The 25498-nt window shown below is 35.2% G+C and overlaps 2 protein-coding genes across 5 annotated transcripts; one reads left to right on the forward strand and one right to left on the reverse strand.

Moving 5' to 3' along the window:
* Positions 1-308: 308 nt before the first annotated feature.
* LOC110839111 (tetratricopeptide repeat protein 39C) lies at positions 309-10667 on the forward strand. Of its 2 annotated transcripts, XM_022082981.2 has the most exons (11): positions 314-1169; positions 1376-1598; positions 2006-2143; positions 2760-2967; positions 3749-3956; positions 4519-4722; positions 5548-5716; positions 6559-6757; positions 7796-8050; positions 8418-8662; positions 9289-10667. In XM_022082981.2, the coding sequence occupies exons 2-11, from the start codon at positions 1440-1442 to the stop codon at positions 9400-9402; spliced, it is 1899 nt and encodes a 632-aa protein (XP_021938673.1). In that variant the 5' UTR covers positions 314-1169; positions 1376-1439; the 3' UTR covers positions 9403-10667. The 2 variants fall into 2 exon arrangements, with proteins under 2 accessions (XP_087205970.1, XP_021938673.1); XM_087349844.1 differs by lacking the exon at positions 7796-8050 and having other exon boundaries at positions 309-1169.
* Positions 10387-25123, reverse strand: LOC110839113 (sorting nexin-8). Of its 3 annotated transcripts, XM_087349851.1 has the most exons (12): positions 24974-25123; positions 24572-24696; positions 23513-23645; positions 22686-22864; positions 21824-21941; positions 21499-21701; positions 21293-21414; positions 20449-20583; positions 19664-19880; positions 18581-18769; positions 17505-17524; positions 10387-17057 (listed from the first exon to the last, which is right to left on the reverse strand). In XM_087349851.1, exons 1-12 carry the CDS (start codon positions 24993-24995, stop codon positions 17036-17038), a joined length of 1485 nt encoding a protein of 494 aa, XP_087205977.1. In that variant the 5' UTR covers positions 24996-25123; the 3' UTR covers positions 10387-17035. The 3 variants fall into 3 exon arrangements, with proteins under 3 accessions (XP_087205977.1, XP_021938678.1, XP_087205976.1); XM_022082986.2 differs by lacking the exon at positions 17505-17524; XM_087349850.1 differs by lacking the exons at positions 17505-17524; positions 24974-25123 and adding an exon at positions 24927-24972.
* Between the last annotated feature and the right edge of the window lie 375 nt (positions 25124-25498).

Raw genomic sequence — 25498 nt, forward strand, 5'->3', positions numbered from 1 at the left:
AGATTTATTGATTACTATGACCTTTCTAAACACTGCAAATACCAATATGTGTATGTGTTTCATTCTGTAGTTTAAAATAATTTGATAATACATCTCGTATCATTTATGAATGTACAATGTATACTTGAATATAACCACTTTTAATACAAAATCGCTTCATATTTAATGTTTTTCTCATTCAAAAATAAACCCACAGCAAAATGTGTAATTTACAAAATATGGCAATTCGTACATATCAAATTACAGTCCAGTTTCTTGTTTACCCTTTTAAGATACCTAAGAAAGCTGTGTACCAAAGTTATGCACCATATAAAAAGTCCTGTGGCATTTTGTTTAATGAACAGTTTGTTCCCATCACTATAATATTGACTGAAGGGGTATCTTCTAAATTGTTAGCATTATAACAATTGACAAACTACTTGGTGCGTGAGCGACAGTTACGGGCACCACGTAAAGGACGTCCTGGCCACTCCTTGCTAAAAACGTCTCTCACGTTTCAGTTTTCCGTAGAAATTCAATACGTGCAGTCGAGCCCATCGTCAAATGCTTTCAATTACTAGTACAATCGCTCCAATTTCTAAGAATTTTACATCACCTACACGCCAAGTTGCCGATTAGTGCAGACATGGGAGTCAATTCTCGACGTAATCATTTGCTGCCAATACCCCGTTATTAATACATTTTATTTTGAAATTAACCATCCCAATGTCAACATTTTGAGCACAAAGGATTTCACTCGCCGAAAATATATAATTACGACAAAAATTAGCACGAAAAATTATATTTTGCAAAGTGCGTGAAAATGAATTAATACACCACATATTATTATTGTTACCCCGAAGCAAATGTGGGTGGAATATCTGCAGCTTTAAATTAACCAGTTTTGATAGGTTACTTTGAGAAAAGTGATCGACAGTAATACACATTTTTAAACACCACCTTAACTGGCAGAATTGATTTTTGTTTGCACTGCCCTGTTTGGTAGCAGATTCCTTGTGCTGGGGAAGGGGAGAATAACGAATGGGCCTGATAACGGCTCAGGGCATGAAAGAGGAAAGGGACTGTGTGGGCATTAAGAGACTACAGAAAACAACTAGTTACAATTTCTGAGAACATTTAATGTAACCATGTTAATGATTCTACAGGGAATAGCACATTACTTCCTTGAGGTGAGTACATGAAGGTCATTAAAACATCTAGGGCATTATGAATTAACTCACTATTATACATGTTTATTGCTGTATATAATCAGCACATCTTATGCCCAACTCTGTAGAGATTTCAGCATTGTCTCACTGAAAATGAGATTAAATATTTGTGTATAATTTATCAACATTTATTATTTGTATTAATATTCTATTAATTTTTTAAACAGAGAATGATTTACATAAAATGAAATTCTGCATTTACATCTGAGAGTTTTAAACGTAGCCAACACAATGCAGGAGACTAATGGCAAGACAGATTATGACTGGCATCTGGCAAGAGAAGGTATTCAGCTCCTCCTTAACAATAAGATAACTGAGGCTGAACAACTCTTTGGGGAACGAAAAGATAATGTCCAGATGGCAGCTGGATATTGTTTTGTAACATTCATGGTAAGCAAGGTTCCTAATTAACATAAGCCATGTACATGACCCACTTCAGATTATATCAAAATAGTAGAATATGAGGTTTTCACAGCAGTGTGTCTGAAGATGGCTGTCTTCTTATAACAAAATACTTTCAGTATGTAATCTGGTACACCAGTCCTATGGTACATTATCTTTAGTATATTTATGCAGCACTCTTAATGCATGTATCAGTAATGGCTGAATAAAAATTGCTGTTGGATTTAATTTTGTTTTATAGTTGTTCTGTATTTATCACTGCTCGTATAACAGTTTATATGTTCGCGTATCTTTTGTTTCATATTTCATTTGTCACAAAATAGAAAGTGACGAAAACATAAAAAGCTACAAAGATCATTTACCTTAATTTGAGCGTGGGTATGCATTTATTTCAGAACGCGCTAATGACGTTTGAAGATGATAAACTTCAAGAATCTCTACAAACACTGCGTGATATGGAAAAGAGGTGTGCCCAAGATATAGGCTGGCTGAAAGCAGTAAGAAACAAAATGTTTGGAAGTGATAACTCATTGGTGAGTTTTCAATATATATTAAGAGTAGTTTAAATTTAATTTCCTGGAGTTCTTGGCATTAACTTTCTTAAACCACAAAATAAAATGAACTGAAACCGAAATTAGGAACATGGTAACAGTTGTTGAAGTAGGATTTGAACACGCATCTCCTGTTTCTTAGAGAGATGCTGTTTACATTTAAGTCATAAGATCACTAATTGTTTGTGTGTTGCCTTTACATGAAATGTATTTCTTTACACAAGGCATATCCCACAGAAAAACCTTGTTAGCATTTGTGCTTCTGTTTTTGTTATAAATTTCTATTAAAAAGGGATAAAAATGAGCTCATATGATGTACCAAAGACAGTGTATAGAGTCAGCAAAAAGGCTAAGAAAAATAAAGCAACTGTAAAACAGAGTTGTAGAGAGAGGAAATGCATTGTAGATTGGTGGAAGTTGTGCAATTGGTAATGAAGAATTTCAAAATACTTAATCTGTGAAAAAAGGGAATTTATTTAACAATGCTGCCAGTTACTTAAATTATATTGTGTTGATCGCTAACAATTAGTGAACAGTAAATTGGAAAGGATATGGAAGGAAGTGGTTCCAATTGAATGGCATAATTTTTACCTTTTAGGAACGGGCTCAAGCAGAGAAGCTGGAAGAGCAGATTATCTTAGCAGACTCACAAGTGTGTGTTGCCCTTCTTACATTCCTCCAGCAAGACCTCACCAGCTATGTTAAAGGGGGGTGGGTCCTTCGTAAGGCCTGGAAAGTATATCAGCATACTTATTCCCAAATTCTGCAGCTCTACAGAAAAACATTTGGTTACGATGATGTTCCAGGTATGTCATGCGTTATGCATTCGACCCGTAGTAACGTCTGCACTCAATTGTCGTGCCTGAAGATTCAAGAACTGTAATTTCTATCCCTTTAAACAAATATTATATTGAAGCAGAAGGTGTTACTTTGGCCCTTCAAATTTTAAAATGTATGGATAATAAAAAGAAATTTTTAAAATCATACTTGTTTGCCAAATTTAGACTTAATGCAACTGGTATGTTGGTCTACATTCTAAAAACAAATTACAGTAACAGAAAGGTATATATTTTTCAAATTTTCCTATATAAAGTGGCACTAGCATGATCATGTGGAAATTATGATGAAAAATCTACTTGGCTGCTCTAAATTGAACAAATCTAATTTTGAAGATGGCTGTCTTCTGGGTTGTAGCGCCTTGTCATTTACATGATGATGGAGGCGGCACAGACCTCTGAAACCCCGGTAAACTTCTACCAGACTACACGGTGCTGCAACCCAGAAGACAGCAATGTTCATGAAGATTTCTGTCTTCTGGGTTGTTGCGCTGTGTAGTCTGGTCGATGTTTACCAAAGTTTCAGAGGTCATACTGCCTCCGTCATCAGGGCGATGAAGATTTCTGTCTTCTGGGTTGTTGCGCTGTGTAGTCTGGTCGATGTTTACCAACGTTTCGGAGGTCATACTGCCTCCGTCAACAGAAGACAGAAATCTTCATACTCACCGCTGTGAAAACCTCAAATCTTACAAAACAGCAATGTTCATGCTTGCTGCGTTTAATATCAATAATGTCTTACATGTTTACTTAGGTTCTCAGTTTCCATCATGGAAGGTTATTACTCGTGGTCCCAGTAATCCAAACCTGCAGAGTCCGACATCTGAATGGTCTGTTCCATCTTGCAACATTTCAGCTCCGACACCAAGTGGAAGTACTACACCTAATGGAAGAAGTAATGGCTTCCGCAATCCATTTTCCATTCTATCTTCATTCAGTTTACATTCAGATGGTAATTCAAAGTAAGTACTGTTACTTTTCCTATATTACAAGTAATATAAAATGATGGCTTACGGCATGAACTGCCGTTGCATATGAAGTGGAGGAACCCCGGTGTTGCACCTGGAAGAGTAAATAACACAGCCATAAACACAAGACAATAGACAATAGTCGTATTAGTAATTTTTTGGGGAGGAATAAGTTCAGTTTAAGCAATTTGGACCTAAGACATGAAATGACAAAAGACTGGAAACAATTAGGTACTGACAAGCTTCATAATTTGTACTTTATGTAACACTATTATAATGTGACAGCTTCTTTCAGATGTAAACAGATTACAGAAGGTTACATTACTGAACTCTTATTTCCAGATTCTGCATCTTAAGGTGAACATGACAATAAGTAGTGTAAAAAAATAAAATGATAAAAATTCAAATTTATTTTTGCAACCAAAGCATTTTGTACTAACAGAAATTATGCAGCAGAACAGCTAATAATATTGACTTATGCAACGAAGATACCTAAATTACTTGAAAAGCATATTGAACTATATTTTGCCCCTCAGTGATACTCTTTCTTTTATAGTGACAGTGCACCCCCCGAAGTCGTATCAAGATTAATGTCAGCAGTCAGTTTTGGTTATGGAATCTTCCAACTTTGCATTTCTCTTCTCCCTCCTTCATTGCTCAAGTTGATCCACTTCCTTGGATTTGAGGGTGACCGTCAAGTGGGCATTGCAGCTCTCATGTTTGCTCGTCAAGGTCATGATATGAGGGCACCGTTAGCATCGTAAGTTAATCGTTAAACATCCACAATATTTAGAGAAATTATTTCTCTAATTTAGTGTTACGTATGTTTAATGCCATATGTATGAATGGTAAGAGGTAATGGTACGGTTTTATGAATGGTAAGCTTATTGACTATGTTGGTCACTCTTTTGAGATATGTGAAATTTGGACCAAATTACTCTAACTTTGTAGATGGAAGAACCACATCAGACAAGCCTAGTATGCACATTTACTGGCTGAAAGTTTGAGTTTCAACAGTAAATTATATGCTTAAGACAGGAGAATAGATTTGTGTGTGTGTGTGTTCTCCATTAAAACCTCATTTTTAATACAATTCTTTTGTTTTTTAATATTATTTATGTTGTATCTTGCATTGATTTATATTCAGAATGCAACAAAGTTGAATTTACTTTACTGTATCCTGTTAGGTAACCCATCTTAGTATGCTGGTCCTAACTGTACGATGAACTTAAAAGAAGACCGTTATTTGTGAAAACTTGAACTTCCTCATGACTAAACACTCCAACTTTGGAAAATCCTAGTCTTGAACTTGTATATACTGGAGACAATTCAGCTGTAATATCACTACGTTATCTTTTAATAAGTTTCTAATATTTTTTCTCCAGAGTCAACTCTGTGGATGCTAGTATAAACTGCTTGTAGTTACGCATTTATATAATGCCTCTAAACAAAACTTAAAATTAAAGGGATTACTCTAACAAGCAGTGCGAATTAAAAATAACACGTTAGTTCACTAAAATAACGCCATATGGAACATGGATAATAGTCCTGTAATTCATCTGATTCACCAAACTCATATTGGCAGGTTGGCTCTCCTGTGGTATCACACCATTGTCCGTCCATTCTTTGCCCTGGATGGGTCCAATGTCCAAGCAGGGGTAGAAGCAGCACAGAATCTGATAAGAGAATCTCAACCAGACTTTGGACAATCAGCACTGTTCCTATTCTTTAAAGGCCGTGTTGAAAGGCTTAAGGTAAGATGGTGCAGATTTGAACAGGGTATATCTTTGAAGGGACTGAAGCAGACCACAGACTGGTGAGAAGCAGGTAAGAGTTAGGTTGAACTTGCATTTGATGAATTAAAAAGGATTGTGCAGGAAAACATTATGGATGCTCAATAACTGGCCAAAGGATGCTATTGCAGCTGCTATAAAAGATGATTAAGCACGCTACTATAAACATGTGTGAGATTCATGTTTAAACATTAAGATAAGCTGGTACAGAGGTCATGTTTGTCTTTTGTATTGCCTGCATCAACCTCTGAGTTCGTCTGAAAAATTTCTAAGCTGTCAAATATGTTAACAGAGTTAATATGTTTTTGATAAAGGTGGGAACTGTAACATTCGTGACGACACTACAATTCATTTTGGCAAAAATAATCTGCAGATTACATCTAGAATCCTCTTGATGAATGTTATGTCCTTTCTGAGCAAATTTTCACTAGGTGCATTTCCAGTAGCTGCCTTTCTTCAGTACCTGCAATCATAATAGAATGTTCTTTCTTTTTGTCTTTCTATGGTTCACCTGCCATTTCTCCCACGACACATTTATTTCAATTTAACAGAACTGAAAGATTCAACATCATTAATATCAAAGTCAACCACTCAATATGATCCTGATCTAGATCCATCACACTACAGTTCCCACAACACATATCCCTGAAAATTGTGCTATTATTTATTCTCTCTTTATTAATATATTATTTACATTAACCAATGTCAGATTTTAATGAGGTGTTACTGGAACCATTTTGATCACGTGTGACTGCATACGATTCCTTAACTTGGATCCAACCTAGCACAACCTATGTTTGCAGTCTAATATTGATGATGCCATTGAAGCATACCAGGCAGCAGTGGTGAAATCTCCACAAAGAGAAATTCAGCTGCTGTGTTTACATGAAGTTGGATGGTGTCATCTGATTCAACTGGACTGGAATCAGGCACATCAATGTTTCTTACAGCTCAAACTTAGGTCACGATGGTCGAAGAGCTTCTATACTTACCTCGCTGCAGGTATGTTTCAAAGTATGTATTTAGTGATTAAGTAGGATTTGAGGTTTTCATGGCGGTGAGACATCCATCTATTTCGTTGTTATTTTAAATAAACATGCAAGAGTAAATGATAAAATGTGTTTAGTGAATTTCCAGAACCTTTATCCACAGACGCAATAAACAGAATTAAAGTTACTGGTTCAACTAGCTGATGACACGTAGTACCATTAGAAATACTTGATAATAAAAATATTTACGTTAAATGAGAATTAAATTGTTCGCAGATATTAACATCTGAAATTAACATATCTTCGGAAAAATAATTATGTAAAGATCAATTGGTTTAAATTTATTCATGTTTGGAAAGCATGAAAGAGTTAAAAAAAAACATTCCTGAAAACTAAAACAACCTGTTGTTACTTCTGAAACTTGCCCCATATGGAATGGTTAATCGTGCCATGATTCTATAAAAGTAAAGCTGTCCCACTATACACCATGGTGGCACTTCGGAGGAGGCAGTTAGCTCCTACACATTCTTGACCTTGGCACTGCATAGAGATGAGTGGCCGGCGTCACGCTTTAACCCAGGGAAAGGAACCCGTTAGACCGGAGACTGGGTGGGCCCTGGAGCCAGTTAGGATGCCGAGACTAGAAAAAACTTTTGCCCTTGCTGAGGATCAAACCGCGGTCATCTAGTCTGTAGGCAAACACTGTACTGACCGAGTTACCTGGATCATACAATAATTCTGTAAGAAGTCTTTATTTTTAATAACATACTGTGCCAAAGGGAGGTGACAGTGCAATACCATTTTGTCTGGTACTCCATGCATACTTTATTATCTAAAAAACTTTAAAAAATAAAATGAATAGACTCAATATTGCAAAACTATGTATCAGTGGCCTGTTTCACCTTAGAGTGGATAATTAATTCCTTTTTTTTCCCAAATAATATAATCATTATCACATCCATGCAATAAAGGAATGCGAGATTAATGAAAGGAAGAGACATCTATTGGAGAGGGATGCTTATTTAACACTGACCTTCAAGTATTGCATCAGTTTGTACAGGGGCATCTGGCAATCTGAATGAAGCAATCAGGTTAACACAAGAAGTAGCTGAATTGTCAGCATCATCACAGCAACGCAACACCCAGTTGGAAACGTTTATCTTGAGGAGAATTAATCGTTTTCCTGGGGAACAAGACAGTGAAAAATTTGACCACACCTACTACAGACTTTTGGCCTTTGAACTCCTCTTCCTGTGGAATGCTCTCCCATCTTGCAGTATTCAGCACATAAATAATCTCTTGGAAGGTACTCAACAGGCTTACTTTTATATCTCTGTAAGCTACGGTTAGAAATAGTATCTACTTACCAAACACAACTTATGTACATTCAACAAATCTGGAAGTTGCTAGATGAATACAGCAAAGGACATTTTCACTTATTTTCATTTGATTTAAGATAAAATTATATTCCATCCATCCAATGGCTCTGCAGCCCATATCGGGCCTTGGCCTCCTCCCATATGGGAGGTTTCTTGGTCTAAAATTATATTAACTATAATAATACTATAACATCAGTTTAAAATCCCTATATTACTTCTCACATATGTCAGAATAATTTTTAGACCTTCAAATGCATTGTGTAGAAAGTTTTCTATACTTTATTTAACATACAGACTGTCAGTCAGCTAGTCAGGATCCCATGGTGGGTCTCCACCACCTTGTCATGGGGGCTGCTCAGTGCTGTCTGGGACTCCATGAAGAAGCAGTAGCCAGCTTCCGGACCTGTCTTGCGAAGCGAGGTGAATTAGAAACTTGTGAAATTGGAGGAGGGATGACAGGACAAACTGCAACAGGAGACCATCACATTTCAGCCTTTGCCCTTTATGAACTCGGTATCCTGCTGTGTAAAAATCCTAAAGTGAGTACAGTCATCTCAGACATGTTTACTAAAGTAACAGTGACGTGGGAAAGTTCACTAATCAAATAAATTATAGTAAGCATTTTTTCTTAACACATTGGATTTCAACAAGGTTCTGCTTGTTTCTGAAATAAGAAAGAGTACTTCTGAAGACTTCGTAAGCTCTAAACCATCCATTTAAATCATGGATGTTATATATACAGAACATATACAAACTTAATTACTGTTCTTTGGTTTTGCATATGAATGGCAAAATTTGCTTTTTAGAGCCGTACTTCAAAATAACATTAGAAACATATATCTGTGACTAAAAGGTTGAGATAATCAGGAAAACATTGAGTGAGACTTCTGCACACATGACTGCTTGTTATTAGTGCAAAGTAGGTTAATTTGCACAAAAGCAAATTGATTGATACAATTGTTAATTAAATTAGGAAATGTATACACAGTGTAACAGTTCTGGTAAATTTGTCAGAATTTGACCTTTGCAAGGTGAAGTCTGGTGTCTGCCTATCAGATGATGTTATCACAGAGGATTACTGGGGGGATCCCCCCCACATGGCTGCACAGCTGGCAAAAGTACTAGCTTATTCTTCTTTGATATACATATTTTGTCTTTGTTTCAGACTGCTGAGGAAGGAAAGATATTACTTCTTCAAGCTGAAACTAATTACAAAGGTTATGACTTTGAGAATCGCTTAAACGTCCGTATCCACGCAGCGCTGAGGAACATTGTATAATATGGACAACTCTAGTATCTGCTACATTCACTTTAGATATAATTATTTTAAGGTTCGTGTACTTCAGAGGTATTGTATCTCGATAGGTATGTTTGATAAATTTACATATTATCGCAAGGTGGGGTATACTTTCTTTTTAAGTAAAATGTGGCAGTGACATTTTACCTAATTTTTATATATAGTATTTAAGACTGTTCAAGTGGAATAACTTAAAATCACACTGTTTATTTGCAAAACAAAATTAAAGAGGTAGTCTTATGGAACAGAATAACGTGCACGTATATGAGCAAATCATGAAAAATAATATTTCTGTGGTCCATGTATCACACTCTGTGCGTGTGCATGTACCTGGGAAGATTAATACTAAATGTTTTATAAAAATGAAAGTTAAAATAAATTAAAGAGTAGCTTGAGCTTAAATAACTAGCCTACATAATGATGATACTTTCATATTTTATACTACTTAATATATAATATACAGGCCTACTTAAATCAAAGGCTAATTATATATATAAATTTAGAAAAGTTCAGACTATAATCTAACTGACAATACGTGTGTTCATAGGTTGCAAACATATTTGTAACATTGATAAAACTCGAATGGTAGGTGTTATAAACCCTTTCAACATTTAACAGAAACATTTGCTTATAAAATCTAGTACATAAATTATAACATATGTAAGTACCCCAAATGAAATTAATCGTTTATGAATTCAATACTGCAGAGATTTTGAAGTTATTTTTTGAAAGCCGTGTGGCTATAAAAAATGGTATGTTTTTTTCTCTTTCTATGAATAGTATCATTATGTCTGATATTTATAAAGGATTACTACCCTATTAATTTCAGGAACTCTCAGTATTATTACAAATTTGTGATCCATCTGAAAGAAATATCAATGTAAACAGATGTTCAATGTATAAAATGCAAGCAGTGGGATTTGAGGAAGGGAGGCAGAAGGGGTTGTACTGATTTCCATTTCATGATAAATTTTATAAACAGCTTCATTTGGGAAATATTTCAAAGCATCATCATATACAAGCACATAACATTTATATATTGTACATAGTTACACTATCCTCTTTTCCACTGCTTAATCATCATTTCTCACCCTCCTTATGATAAGTGCATTCCAATTTTGTGCACACAATATTTAGCTCAGCACTGTATATATTGATGGTTGATATATATAAAAAGATTGTGATCATTTTTGTAACAAACTGTAACAATGTATAATCAAGTAACAAAAGTTTGCCACTAAACATTTTATTATGCTATGATTTGGATGACACTGGTGAAAGGTGTATGAAGGTGGATGACTGGCGTCTTCAAGGAAATTAAAAAAATGCAGGTATCAAGATCTGAGTGGTATAATGGGTCCAAAGAGAAGATGATAAGTCACAGAGAAAAGGTGTCTGATTATCAGAATGCAGTAAGAAAGTTAAATAAATGTGAAACATATTTCTATTCTAAAATGCAAGAAAAATATTAAAGAAAAAAGCCACGTAACTTCCCACTGGATTTTAGCAGACACTTTGATAGTTCAAAAGCTGAAAAGTACATACTGCAATGTTACATGCACAGTATTACATGAGGCAAGGAATATTTTATTGTCTTATGCTGATTTTAACATGTAATCACATACATTAAATAAAATTTGAACTGTGAGATTTATATACATAAAACAAATTTATATTTCCCTGACTTATTTAAATGTTACAGTAATTTAATCATTCTGGCATTATTCCTAAGAATAACGTCAATTTCTTACATTACTGTCTGAAATAATTATATTATACAATCACTCAGATCTCTTTTAGGAACAGTATGAAATTTTGTCACTTTAATACAAAGTAACAAATTGATTTACACACTTTGTATTATGATCTGGAAACTGTCTCACTAAACAATTCAAAGGATACTGCTGCAACAAGATACATCTAAACCTTACAGCAATGTAGAACAAAAGAAAATATTTGTGTTCAAAGCCACACTTCAAGCTTTTGTTACAGACCACTTTTATTTAATTTTAAATAAGTACTTACTGATAGAAATATGTAAATCTCAAACAAGTGAATCTTCAACAATTTTATGTCTTCTAAATCAATTAAATTAAATGTAAAACAATTATAAATTCGATGCCATGAGCAATAACAATAATACTTTAAAAATATAACGTGTATGTACAAACAAAACAATTATCTATATATCTAGAATGCAAACTAATTTGTGACCAGATCTTTCTAACAATATTTAACATCTATAACATATACCAAATTCTATTCACTTCTAAAGAAGTCCCACCATTGGCCCAAGCTTTGTTATGACTCTGGAGTGAATTTCACTACCACCCACAGCAGTGCCCCTTACTGAGATAACATACGTACATACGTGTAAGGTAACAGTAAAGTTGTCCTTCATACTTTGTAAGCACCATGTTATGAAGATGTAGGGATAATAGACCTTGACCTCAGCAATAGATGTACGTGAGTAGCCAGCTTTACAAACCAGGAAAAAGGGCCCCTCATACCCATTGGATAGGAGGCTGGGTAGGCCCCAATGCTACCTGGATGCAGAGGTTAGAAGAAACATTATTACCCTTGCCAGGAATTGAAACTTAATTGTCCAGCCCATAGTCACTCATTGCACTGAGGTACTCTTCTATATACCTATATGTGTGTAAAATAATGATGCTACATAACCTTTGTACTGCTGATAAATAAACAAAAAAGAACACAAATTATTACCACAAATCAGACATCTGAATAATTCAGTCAACATGAGTACAGTAATAATCATTCTCTTCTAACCGCTGTTGAAAGAATTTAATTCAAATTTAGGCAACTGAAAATTCAAATTTCACGTCTTCTGTCAAATGTCTGCAAAATCCTAGAAACTTTGTGACAAGTGTCCAAAATCCCACAAGCACAATTTTTTTATAATATGACAGCTTTCATACTGCCTCCGTCATCAGGGCGATGACGGAGGCAGTATGACCTCTGAAACGTTGATAAACATCGACCAGACTACACAGCGCAACAACCCAGAAGACAGAAATCTTCATCACCCTGATGACAGAGGCAGTACGACCTCTGAAACGTTGGTTAACATCGACCAGACTACACAGCGCAACAACCCAGAAGACAGAAATCTTCATCACCCTGATGACGGAGGCAGTACGACCTCTGAAACGTTGGTTAACAGCGACCAGACTACACAGCGCAACAACCCAGAAGACAGAAATCTTCATAATTCTTAGTACTACAATCGTACGTAGTCTGGTTATACAGACTCCACTGTACCAGAAATATCTCACTTCCCTTTACAGAGTCCTTTGAATCATGTTAAGTCCTCTACTTACTGTCAAATACAGAAAGGGAAAAAGTCACTCCAGATCCATATTAAACCTTAATCCTGTACAAAAAATATATATAAAAGCCATGTGATGTGTCTCAAGGCAGGTAAAACTAAATAGGAATGTTGCTTATTTCAGGAGTAAAAATTGTGTCACATCTTATCTCAACTATAACCACATCTTCGCACCTAATATACAAAATGAAGCTGACATATTGTTACATTAATTACAGCAATAATAAATAAAGTACTGCTTCATCAGTTATAGAATCTCAGTACAAGTTCCTGCTTCTGTATCAATATAATGTTAAATCCTCCTTCTTATGTAACATCTCACAGAGTATTCAAATTATCAAGTGATATCATCAGAACATAACGCTTGCAATTTCATGAAGGCAAAAAATGATAGTTTTCATATTTGCACTTGGTATCAAATCAGGTACCTGGGTACTAAATTTAAACTTGACCTTAAATTCATAATTAAAAATGTTTAGATATACGTAATAGAATAAACAAGTGATAATACATGATGCCGTACTTTCATACCTTTAGTAAAAGAGACATTCCCGAAAGCAAATTCCAAGATACTTGCTATTTACTTGTCAGACATAAGAAATCTTACCACTACATTTAAATTAAAGATATGAAAGTACCACTTACAATTTTGTTATTTTCCACATGACCAGTATTATGCTGATAAACATCAGCCTTGTATATTACGTACCGACAAATTGTACACCAGTTACAAAAAATGGTAAATTACCAAGCAGTTTTAAAATTTATCTGCTCATAAACCTTTCAAATTATGACAATTTCAAATTTATTTTTCTCAACTGCTTTGCTATAGTGATACAGCATTATTTTCAAATTTAGACACAACTGTAAGTTCAATACATTTTATTTATACCATATTAATTTTAGTTTTGGATCGGACTTCCTTCCATTAGTTTTTGAATGTCAGATCAAAAAAAAAAAAAAAAGCTACAGTCATTATTTCCCTTTCTGTCATGAAATGTATAATGTGCAACTTCTCTAAACCATGCTTTCACATGTCTTCCATTCTGCATTTGCACAAACTATGATACCTTGCTCACTTAACCAAAAAACCTACACATGTGATGTACTTGTTATGAGAACATTGATTAGAAGATTCATCCACAGTATATCACTTGTAATCTGAATTTAGGAAAGGCAGACATATGCCATAATCTAGTATTTACAACTGTTTGGATATACTGCATTAGCAAAAGACTAGACACCCCAATTTTAAAAGATATATTCCGGACATTTCGCACAGTTTTGTGAAGGCTCTGTATGAGTAAAATCAACAAGGTATCAGTTACATTTAAATTCTCTATTATGACATGACACACTGGAACCTTAATTATCACTATAATAACAAGAATAAATTAGTACTTTAACCTCCTGACGAAGAACGACAACTTTCCCTCATCCATACAACACTAACACTGGTCCATTGCACTTCCATCTCATTTCTTTCAAACTGATTCCTTTGAAACAATTTTAAAATGTTAAACTGACTTTCATTCTCCAAAACCTCTTGTACAATTCTGAAATAATTAAAAATGCATGGTACAGTTGTTAAAACCAAATACGGCGCTGTTCGGCATATGAATTATAATGCCAAATACTTACCTGTGTCTGTAAATTCTCTGTGCTTCTGTTTATATCCTCTACAAATATCTACATTACATAAATTTGAAATTCTACCAAGAACTCATATATACAGATAAAAATATATATCAAATTTAAATTTCTACTTTCATAACATCACCTTCAGCTATGGAATGTTCAGTGATACGATGCCAAAAAGGAGGCTCAATCTTATACAAATTGTTTTGGTCTTACTGATGCATGCTAGCAGCAAGATCAAGCTGGAATTGCTACAACCATCACCCACATCTAAATTCCATATTTATTTGTATATCTACTTCACAGCATCAAACACTACACAATAACAGATGGTCAAATTGGTGATGTGCAATCATACTACAAAAAAACAGGCAAAATACTATTAATAAATAAATATGTACGTGGAAAGATGTGACATTAATTTGAATGAAGGAGGGAGTACTTGCTCAATTCTTATACACTACTGCAGAATAATTGAACACTATCTGATACAGAGTTACACTTTACAATCCTCTGATGTGTTACAGAGTTGAGAACTTTTGTTATAGGTAAATGCATTTTATGAGATTCAATCAGCTCAGATTTATATAAAATATCTAACTGATAAGAAACAACATGTATGAATGACGGACATCAACAGATTATAAAACACATGAATAGAAGGAAGACAAATATGAAAGATGACTGATCAGATGGAATAAAACCGTAACATTCCACACAGCCTAACACCTAACAGGACTATAATCATGATGATAAAAACTATCCTAACATAAAAAAGTAAGGCTCAACACTGACCACTGGATAGATGTCGAACAATATAAATACAGAAGCATTTTTGTCACTTGAGCGTCACTGTAAACATCTAACAGGTTATGTTTTTAAACTGAAATTCCTAAGCATTTTGAGAGCGTATATGAAGCAATGAGAATGCGGAATGTCATAAAAAATTTCAATATAAATTTCAGCAACCAACACAAGCAGTTGTCAGTGCATTAGCACAGGCAAGTGGGACTGTTTTGTATCATCACACATAAGATAGTAAGTAAAGTTTGTCCCGCTACGTGCCGTACAGGCGCTTGGGGTAAGTGGAGGTATAGCTCCTCTCTTTCTCTACCTTGGCACTAGATGGGGGGTGAGTGGTCAGCATCACGCCCCGGCCGGCTTTACCCCCGGGAAAGGACCCCGGTACCCATTGTAGAGGAGGCTGGGTGGGCCCCAGAGCCAGTCTGGACGCAGAGGCTAGAGGAAAATCCTTTACCCCCATCGGGGATCGAACCCCGGCCGTCCAGCCCATAGCTAGTCACTATACTGACTGAGCTATCCCGGTTCATGACATAAGATAGTATTGGAGTTAAAAACAGTTTCATAGCTGTACTTCAACTCATTACAAATTTAATTCTTCTAGTTTCCACACATAACATTCATACTTTAATTTTAAGCCTTCTGAGGCACAAACAAAAAACATAATTTGAGTTTCCTATGGGAATTTTGCAAAAAGAATGTGATTTTCATTGTTTATAAAATTAAAAGGAAGCCCTATTGTTAATTTGAAACTTCAGAAATAAGAAAAGTCTCATTAACTATTATGCAAATAGATTAAGAAGTAATAGTATGATTTAGACTATCTATTCATATGAGAAAAAATGGAAGTCTTAAGAGCAATTGGTGCATATATATATAGCATTATTTTGTAACATTTTTCCTTTGGAAAGGAACAGCCCTTAAAAGGAAGTTCTGTGTGATGTAACCTTCAAATGTCATGTAAATGCAGTTAAGTAAAACCTTTCTAAAATATCAAACTCTTGTAGCTATTAAGGAATGTGATACATTTCCGGCAGTAGAATGCCAACTATTACACATCTGTTCAAGAACCACCCACTGATTCCTGTCCTGTGCCACGGCCTATTTCTCTAAGATTCATTTTAATACCATCCTCCCATCTACATCTGTCCAAATTAAACAAAATGAATGTCTTAAAACTTCAGTCTACACGCACCTGTGATATAAATGCCACTTGACACACGACGATGAATTCTCTTCTTTTAAAAACAGCCATAAAGACAGTTGGATAATCTCAGTAGGTGTTAGACTCAACATAATGGCACTAATTATCTACAGTATTCTTATTAAGTAATACAAATGAATATTCATTCAACGCACATTTCATAAAGAAACACCTACAACAGTGTTTTGTCATCTTATCACCAGATCAGCTACTAGTATTAAATAAATGAAGAACAACGTTAAACAGGTAGGAACAAGGTGTTCTAAACTACTATAAAATTATTGTTATCTGGAATTTGGCACATATATTCCTATAAATGCCAGCTTAAAACCAACATTTAATTTGTGGCTTGATGAGTCAGTTCATTTGACATCCCACTTCATTCAGTCAATGCAGAATAGATGACAGGTACCTACCAGTTCTCGGGACACCAACAGAATTTCACTCACTGAATTAAAATTCACATCATGCCACCATGAGCTTCCTCAGCTGCTACCGAACTTTTAAGGAACACTGACCAACATATCTCTTCATGAGTATTCATTTCTCAGAAGATGGGGTAGTACCATTTACAGGATGTTGCAGATTCTTATCTGGCAAGCATTTGGCGACTGTCGGCTGAATTAGTTGCCAAACGTCCGCCATCTACAAGTACATACAACTTAATTACACGCGACTCATAAAGTAACGAGTGTTTTATGAAAACTAAATAATGTACAAACAAATAAGAAAAATCAGCCATTAACATCATATTATTACACTTTTATTTGTATTACTAAACTTTAACCTTTCCCAGAGGGTATCTTTTATTTGTAAGCAGAATATTTTTTTATACAAATTAATTTCATTACAAAACATGCATCAAACTATTCAAAATGACTATAACTAAAATATATGTTACAAAATGCAGTTTTATCCTGTAAATTCTCCTTTTACCATCTACAAACTATGTGATGACACCTTCATATTCATAAATAACATGCTTTTAAAACTTGAAATGTTGTTAAACAAGGGACGATAAGACATCATTTTCAGAATTCTAAGTCACTCCAAACCAAATTAAAAACTTGCATAGTAATACTGTATACCTACCTGTAGATTCCAATAATGTCCTGAGCAGTCATAAAGGTAAAACATAAATATTAATTTTTGCAAATTCAATTTGAAAGACAATCTTCCAGAAACATTTTTCTTCTTATAACATACACATTAAATATTCCTATTCTGAGCATACCGTTTGAAGGCACTCCACCCTGCTTGTAAGATTAGAATTCTCTCAAATTTAATATAAAATAAATATTTTGGGAGAAATAACAAATGACACACAAACTTCATGTTAATTTGCTTAACAAACGTAAATGAAATTAGCTGAAAATGAAAGGACTGAGAAGTAAAATACTGACTGCAATAGACTTGAAAATTAGACAAAACTGAATACGTTAAGTGGGAAAACAGAACAGTAATTTTAAACATAATAAGACATCATTCTCAATAATTTGAAAGAATTGTTATAAACAAAAACTGTCAATTATTGTCATTTTATGCCATAATGCGCATTCAATTATTTAATCATTAAGAATACTGTACTCCCAGAATGGAGTGGGAGGAGCAGATGATGCAAGACACCCACACTAAGTGTCCTCTGGACACTTTACAGGCTACAACTCATGTTCAAAATATCCCACAAAACACGGATTCTCCAAAAAACAATATTCTGATGACAAATTAGCTCCCCATTAGATCTGTGGGCAAGACCACTTCAGGAGATCCTTACTTTCGTGATTTTCACAAACAAAAATATACATTTATAAAGCTATTAATAGCATTAAGGATTTTTGAAAAAACAATAAGACAATTATTAAACTGAATACTGACACACTTAGTAACATAGAAGCAAACCTTACATGTGATGAGATGAAATTCTTCATCGACTTCCAAGCCTCTAACATAAATTTACAATCTCAGCCTACGGCATTTTTAATAAAATTACGACATCATAAATTTTAGAAGCTTTCGTGGCAATTCCAAGTTATGTGCTATAACACTACGACCAAAAACGCCACTTTCATACTACGCTGTAAAACCATGAATGAAAAATCTATAAAGTTGGACCTCTTCTAGACCAATGGAAGTTTAAATAAAGCGTTTCACACCTGACGCATACATACCTCAGAATGTCCCCTAATCTGCACAGCGACAAGAGTTCCCAGTACGGCTGCCAGAATCTCTAAGTGTGCATGTACTAACTGTGTCTCCAGGTGGAGACAGTGTAGAGAGAATGCATTGCGGAGCTCAACATTAGCAATTACAGATTCCTGTTCCATCATCTTTGTCTCCAACTGTTCCACAGATTCAGCCTGAAAGAAAAGTACAGATACAGAGCATCAGAGCATATGCAATCATTCCACAAGAGATGCACATCACATTTCAAAAATATATATGTCTGAGAGTATAAGAAAATTACGAAAGTAAGGGGTGAAAAATGAATATCAAACAGCAACAAGAACTAGCCACCACCAAAAAAAATCAGTAGCTAATTAAACACCATATAGTTTGCTTAAACAACTCTGCTTAGAATATATATTATTTTGGGATAAAAAATGTATTATTTTTACATTAAATATCTCAAAAAAAAAGAAAAACTTTAAAGAACCCTCCCAAACAATCTGTAAGAATGCTGATAGAACAGCTGTCTACAGTTCAATGATTTATCTACAGAACAAAACATGAAAACCAAAACAATTTTCTCATGTAATTTTTTTTTCGATTTTGTCCGCCATCTAAATTATAAAATCACAAAACCACGTTTGATAAGCTGGATTCTGCTTCCATCTTCAGGTAAAGAAGAGAGAAGAGGGCAGAAAGCCAATCTGTAAAGGGACCCCTGGTTGAGTTAGCCTCAAACCCGAGCCTGTTACAATATCTTCATTGATATGGTCAATATCTTTACTTCTAAGGCATTAAATTGCTGCTCCAGACATATCTCACATTATTAAGGCAGCAGTGAACAAATCTGTTCTAAAACAACAATAGTAAAACCTAAATATGCATAAGATAATTTACCATTTATTATATGACACCTCTAAACTTTAATATTTCATGTAAAAAATTTCATTCTAACATGTATTCATATTTTTTGAGTAAGGAATTTCTTTAAAATTAAACATAACAAATATAAATCCTGTATTAATACTTTAAATTTCACATTGATTTCAACAGCCCATTCTGTAGTATTGTGGATAAATACGTACATCAGTTCCTCTAATAACTCCCTGCATCTGCCTCTTCTTCAGAGACAGCATCTTTGCTAAAGCCTTGTTGTGATCCTGTGAAACACCTTTTTCATGCCTCTCACAAAGTTCCCTGTGAGCCACCAAAATATCCAGCAAAAGGTTTAGCCTCTCACAGACTTCATCTTCTTCCCTTACAGCTTGCTGCAATGCTTTGTTTGACAAGAGACTAAATTCCCTGGAAATAAAACAAAACTTTGCTGGTAGGATTTGAGGTTTTCGTGGCAGTGAATATGAAAACGGCTGTCTTCTGGGATGTTAACAAATGGTCCTCGCTGCCTCCATCATTAGGTCAATAACCTCTTGACACACTGGTTAACTTCTACAAGACTACAGAACACTATGACCCAGAAGATGACTACTTTCAAGCTTTATTGGTCATTTATGTGATGTACTAATGTAGTACAAATATGTGCTCCACTAAAACACGGCATTTCAATTAATAACTTACATGAGATTACTTTACAATGACAGAAGATCAATTATCTTTCCTAAATTCAACCGCGTACAGTACTCAGTATTGACTGGACAATGGGTTACAAGTAAATGAGTTACAAAAAGCATTAATTTCTGGAGAACCTATTGTAGCAAAATGTCTTTATCTTCTTCTTGAAGTAGGGACGCAGGTCAGACCAAAGTGAAGGAGAATATAGGAAGGCCCAAAACAACATAAATAAATCAGATAAAGCCAAGTCGCAATGGGCTAAGAAAACAAAACGTGTTTCTTTGCAACAGCTGCAACTCACTTGGATATAATATGAAATCCTTTCTTCATGTCAGCCCAAACACTGTTACCACCTGTAGCCCAATTTGATGAACCATGTGGCTCATTCGCCAGGCTGGTTAGTTGGGATCCGAGCTCAGCCATATCAGCCGCATACCTGAATGGAAATAAGATCACATATCTGAAGTCTTTCTTCCACATTTAAAAAGTATACATCATTCAAAACAAGTGACCAATATTCTGTATCAGACATAAAATTCTGAATAAACATTTCCTGCTTATGACAACGTGCGGTTTGTAGTCTATCACTTCCAAAAGAAAATAAATAAATAGTTCATCAGAATTATGCAACAAATGCATTCATAACAAAGTATCACATAATGTAAATTTCTGAATATTCTCTGGTTATCAATTTTGTTGATGCTCCACATCTGGAAATTCAAAAACCTCCCCCTAGATGTCAATACACCATAAATGTTACTTTTATACAAAAAAAAAATTGGAATGGGAAAAATATGTACACTGGACAGCAGACAAAGGTAAAAAGAAGACTGCCAACATAACGCCTTACAGAAAAAAAATTTCAATTGAAAAATAATGCGTCTCAAAAAATAATCTTTTTTTAAACGAGAAACAACACACAGGGTTCTCCGTAAGAATAACAGAAGTAAATATCTGAAGTTCTGGAAAATACAACACACATGAAAGACAAACATCATAAAAAATAAATTCAAAAATTTCTTTCAGAAGTAAATACTATGCTAACACAACAAATACAAATAGCATTCTTTCAATACGGACAAAACGACATAGTACGATATTTTCTACTCCTGCTAAAAATGTAGCAAAAGTAGTTATCTACTTACCCATGTGACCTCAATGCCAAGACATCAGCAATTTGCTTGAGGCGAGATACGCCATTAAGTATAACTCTAATCTGGTCTCGACTGTTGGCAAATTCACTGTGCGTTTCAGGTGGTACCAATTCCTGGTGGAAAATTATGTACTGATTATTCAAGCTCGGCTCTCATCACAGAATTATATTCGAAATGTGATATACGTAGGTTTATACCTTCGCACGAGCTGCAAGCTCTGAAGTGGTGAATTCATCTGGCACCCTCCTAAATATTTCTCGGATCTTATGTTGAACGTCGGCTCCAGAGTACGTCAGGAAGAAACTAAGCAGTGGGTCCCCACTTAGTGCAGGATGACGAGCTACTAGCGTCAACCATCTTCTCAAGGATTTGCGTCGCTCTTCGATAAAGTGAGAATCCGCTGAAAGCGAATCATTCCAACATTCACTAGATAGAATTTTCTCAGTGAATAGCAGACGTATTACTAACAACGAATCAATTGCATTTAATGTACATTTTGCAAATGATAAAAGTTGCGTATACCTCCAACCATTTTCTTTGGTGGCAGCTTAGGAATGAGTCTGTATGGAAATCTCACAAGCAGTAGCTCATGAAGTGCCACAAAATCATTGTACCGCCTCCTCACAAGAGTACCAAATCTCTGTTAATAAAAACGTAAACTTCAATAATTACAAACCATAATAAGTGCTGACATTAGTATCATCCATGTTAATATTACATGCACACAGGACATGGAGAAAATGAGAAACATACAAAATTCTGTTTGGAAAGCCTGAAAGAAATATTCCTCAGAAGACCTAGGTACAGATGACAGGAAATTAAAATGGATCATAACAAATGGGATGAAACATAATGTATTGGGCTGAGCACGCTAAAGACAGGAACCAATGGCAGGCTCCTGTGAACACAATGAACCTACAAGTTACATAAAAGACCTGGGCGACTATAAGCTTCCCAAGAAGTACTCTGTTCATTTTATAACAAACAGTGACAAACACCTGGTGGGGCTTGAGTACCTCAGTGACCCCAAGAGCTATGCTGGCAGTAGCATAGCTACTGGTAGGGCCTCCCTTGCCAGATTGGTCGAGGGGAGAGGTCAGACTAACACAGGTACCCTGGTCCTCCAGGTTGGGAGTTGGTCACAAGGCTAACAACCTTGCACCGTAAAGAGGAAGATGTTTCGAAACCTCGATCAAAGCTTCGGACAGACGGACCTAACAAAGGAATGAATGGAAGTGAAGAATCGAGGAGGCCATGGACTGAATACGGAACGGAGAGCCATAGAAGAAGAAGTGACAAACACCCTATTAATGCTGTCTTCCCACACCAAAATTTCACCCCTATTATCCTGAAAAACACACAGATCTGCTATAGTATACATTACCTTGCTGGATACTTGATATTCTACATGTTTTAGAAAGAGTCCTTTCTTTTCAGGTACCAAGTCGACTTCTATCGTGTCAAACTGGCAGATGTCAGGATATCGTAAACCAAGCTGTGTTAGACTTGTCGTTCTCTCCGGTGCAAGATCTGATAAGTCACCAAGTTCAGGTCGAGGAAGCTCTACAATAAGCCAAAACAGAATCGGAATATAAATACACTCAAATTTAAGAAATGATATCACAATATGCTCCTAAGTTACATAACACCAGAAACTGGTTTCAAGCTCCTGCCCCATGGCTTGTACTGGTCAATCTTCCTATGCTTCCTGGCCCAACTGTCTACCTTTTTATCTTTATATAACCCACAAATATTCTAGCCCAACTTACTTCAACCTTGTAGATGAAAGCAACATGTTTCTCTAAAACACAAGATGATATGATGCACCAACTCAAATGATGACAAGCCGAACTCAAAATGCTGTCAAACCCCAAAAATTACACCCGTTACAAGCTGCCACAGAAAAGTATGATAACAACAAAAAGTCAAGCCTTAAATTGGTTAAAATAAAAAGATACAAACCCTCAAATTACAATACGAAAACTGCGAATATTATATTCCTACTCAAAGGAACCTACAGAATTATAAAGTACTTAACTTATTAACTCTAGAATCAGAACATACTTTGGCCAGACAGAACATTAATATTTGCTTACTTCATATTTAAACAATGGGTTGCATAAAATTAAAATAAAAATGCAGTGATTCAACTGATTAAACATTGGTACAGTAACTTCCAGCAATAAAAAAACTAGTAACTTTAATACTTGCCCTCCCCAGAAAAATTTTCTAGAAGTTTTGCACTTGGCTGTTTGCCCTGTTGTGCCCAAGCAACCAAGGCCAAAGCCTTGTACAAATTGCTTCGAGAAAGTGATCCTTGTTTTGTGTCAATGAGCTCCCAGATCTAAAAACATACAAAAAATTTTATAAGAAATACAATACTACTAAACTTAAAAAGAAAAATCCTCATATTCCTTATACGATGCTCAATCCTTTAATTAGAATATTTTGCTATTATCCGGGATTCCTACATGATGATTCTTTACATTAATTTTTAAATTCCAACATACATAATCAAATCTGTCAACAACACAGACACATAATCACTACATTCATCATAGCACTCCACAATAATCAGAATTTAAAAGTTTCATCAGGAAATTTAATTCACGTTTGCTAATAGGGAGGATCAACTTTATTTACTTTATATATGAAAAATCTAAAGAGCATTCAATCATAAATTAGATTCAACAGCTTAATAGCAGCACGTGACAAAGGCTTTAAAATAAATCATACTTACGTGTACATAAGTAGTAGCCAAATCAATTACTTAACATTCATGTAAATGCTCTCCTAGTAAGCTCATTTTCATATTTATATAAATCACATTTGCACACAAAGCATTATAAGATATAATGTTAAAGTTTGGAGAGCTGGCATGGAAAATGAAGACAGCAGTATTCCAAAGTTTAACTGCCATAGAACAGATTTCTCATATATGTTAAAGGTTAAAATATTGTCCACTGAAATGAATAGAGGAACACAGGAATAGCACAAAAAAAATATATATACAATTATTACACTAATGCAAGTACTTCATAATTGAACACATTCTCAACATGAAATTTACGTAGCCTTGGTATTAGAGAAAAATTATTATACAGATACAAATATTCCTACAACAAATTAGGCACATCAAATACAAATGTAAATATTTAAAATACTCAAGGGCATCACAAATGGGTGGAAAATCCACCACTGCAATGACACTAGAACACACAATGTTACATCCCTCAAATCCACCACTCAAAATACTCTCTGACTACTTACCGAACTTAATGTTTGAGATGGAAGCCCTGATTTGACAAGCAACTTGGTAAATAATTCCTTACTGACATTACTGGAAGTCGGTGAAATTATATTATAAACTTCACGATAATACGGAGGAACTGACCCTGAAACAGACAATAAAAATTACGATGTTTACCACAACCACAATTCCTGTAACACCTGCAGTATTCATAGAACTAACCCTAAAATCGTAATTACAATCAAAAGTTCCTCTATTGTGAAATCATTTTGTCAATTAAATATTACATAAGCAGCAATACTTATGGAAAAAAGTTTTAAATTCTTATTTATTCCGATATTACAATTATCTCCTAAAGCTAGCAATATACACTACCACACATGTTACAAAATACACATCAAAACATAGTCTAATCCACCCACCAAACGCAAGATCAGTCGCCATGTTTTGACACCTCACAAAAACGATTGCGCATCAAGTTGAGCTTCAGAGATTAACTGTGCTTCTGCTACTCGCAAATCGTGAGGGGTGTCGATTTCATTACTGTATTTCTTTGGTATTTCCACAGCTCCACATCTGAAAAAAAACTGATACATTTAAGTACAAAAATCGCCGTCATTTTCATTATGATGGTTTAAAGCATGTACACCAATTTCCCATAACAATATCGGGGGGGGGGGGGGGGGGTCCGAGGCGTGGGCCTTGTGCCGCTGGGACCATGGGTTCGAATCCCACTCAAGCCATGGATGTTTGTCCGCGTTTTTCTGTGTTGTCTGTCCTGTGCCGATCCCTCGTCCAAGGAGTCCTACCGAATGTCTATAGATCAAGTCAACGAAAAGTTTGGATCCGCAGTGCTCAGGCACTTGAAGAACGGGTCGTTCCCAGTATAACGACAGGGGTATACCTTTAATTTAATTTGTGATTAAAGCACATTTAAGCCATTTGTA

The sequence above is a fragment of the Zootermopsis nevadensis genome, unplaced genomic scaffold (genome assembly GCF_977971745.1).
Source record: "Zootermopsis nevadensis isolate Lab colony 2312 unplaced genomic scaffold, Znev_1.0 Znev_ptg000016l, whole genome shotgun sequence".
Classification (NCBI taxonomy): domain Eukaryota; kingdom Metazoa; phylum Arthropoda; class Insecta; order Blattodea; family Termopsidae; genus Zootermopsis; species Zootermopsis nevadensis.

Coding starts and splice junctions, on each gene's coding strand:
- LOC110839113 (XM_022082986.2), bottom strand. CDS start 24,995: ATGGCGACTGATCTTGCGTTTG. Junction 22,865..23,512: donor AGAAAATTTTTCTGGGGAGG/GCAAGTATTAAA, acceptor GGCTTATTGTAG/AGCTTCCTCGACCTGAACTT. Junction 21,942..22,685: donor AATATCAAGTATCCAGCAAG/GTAATGTATACT, acceptor TTTTATTAACAG/AGATTTGGTACTCTTGTGAG.
- LOC110839111 (XM_022082981.2), top strand. CDS start 1,440: ATGCAGGAGACTAATGGCAAGACAGATTATGACTGGCATCTGGCAAGA. Junction 6,758..7,795: donor CTATACTTACCTCGCTGCAG/GTATGTTTCAAA, acceptor GTATTGCATCAG/TTTGTACAGGGGCATCTGGC. Junction 8,663..9,288: donor TGCTGTGTAAAAATCCTAAA/GTGAGTACAGTC, acceptor TCTTTGTTTCAG/ACTGCTGAGGAAGGAAAGAT.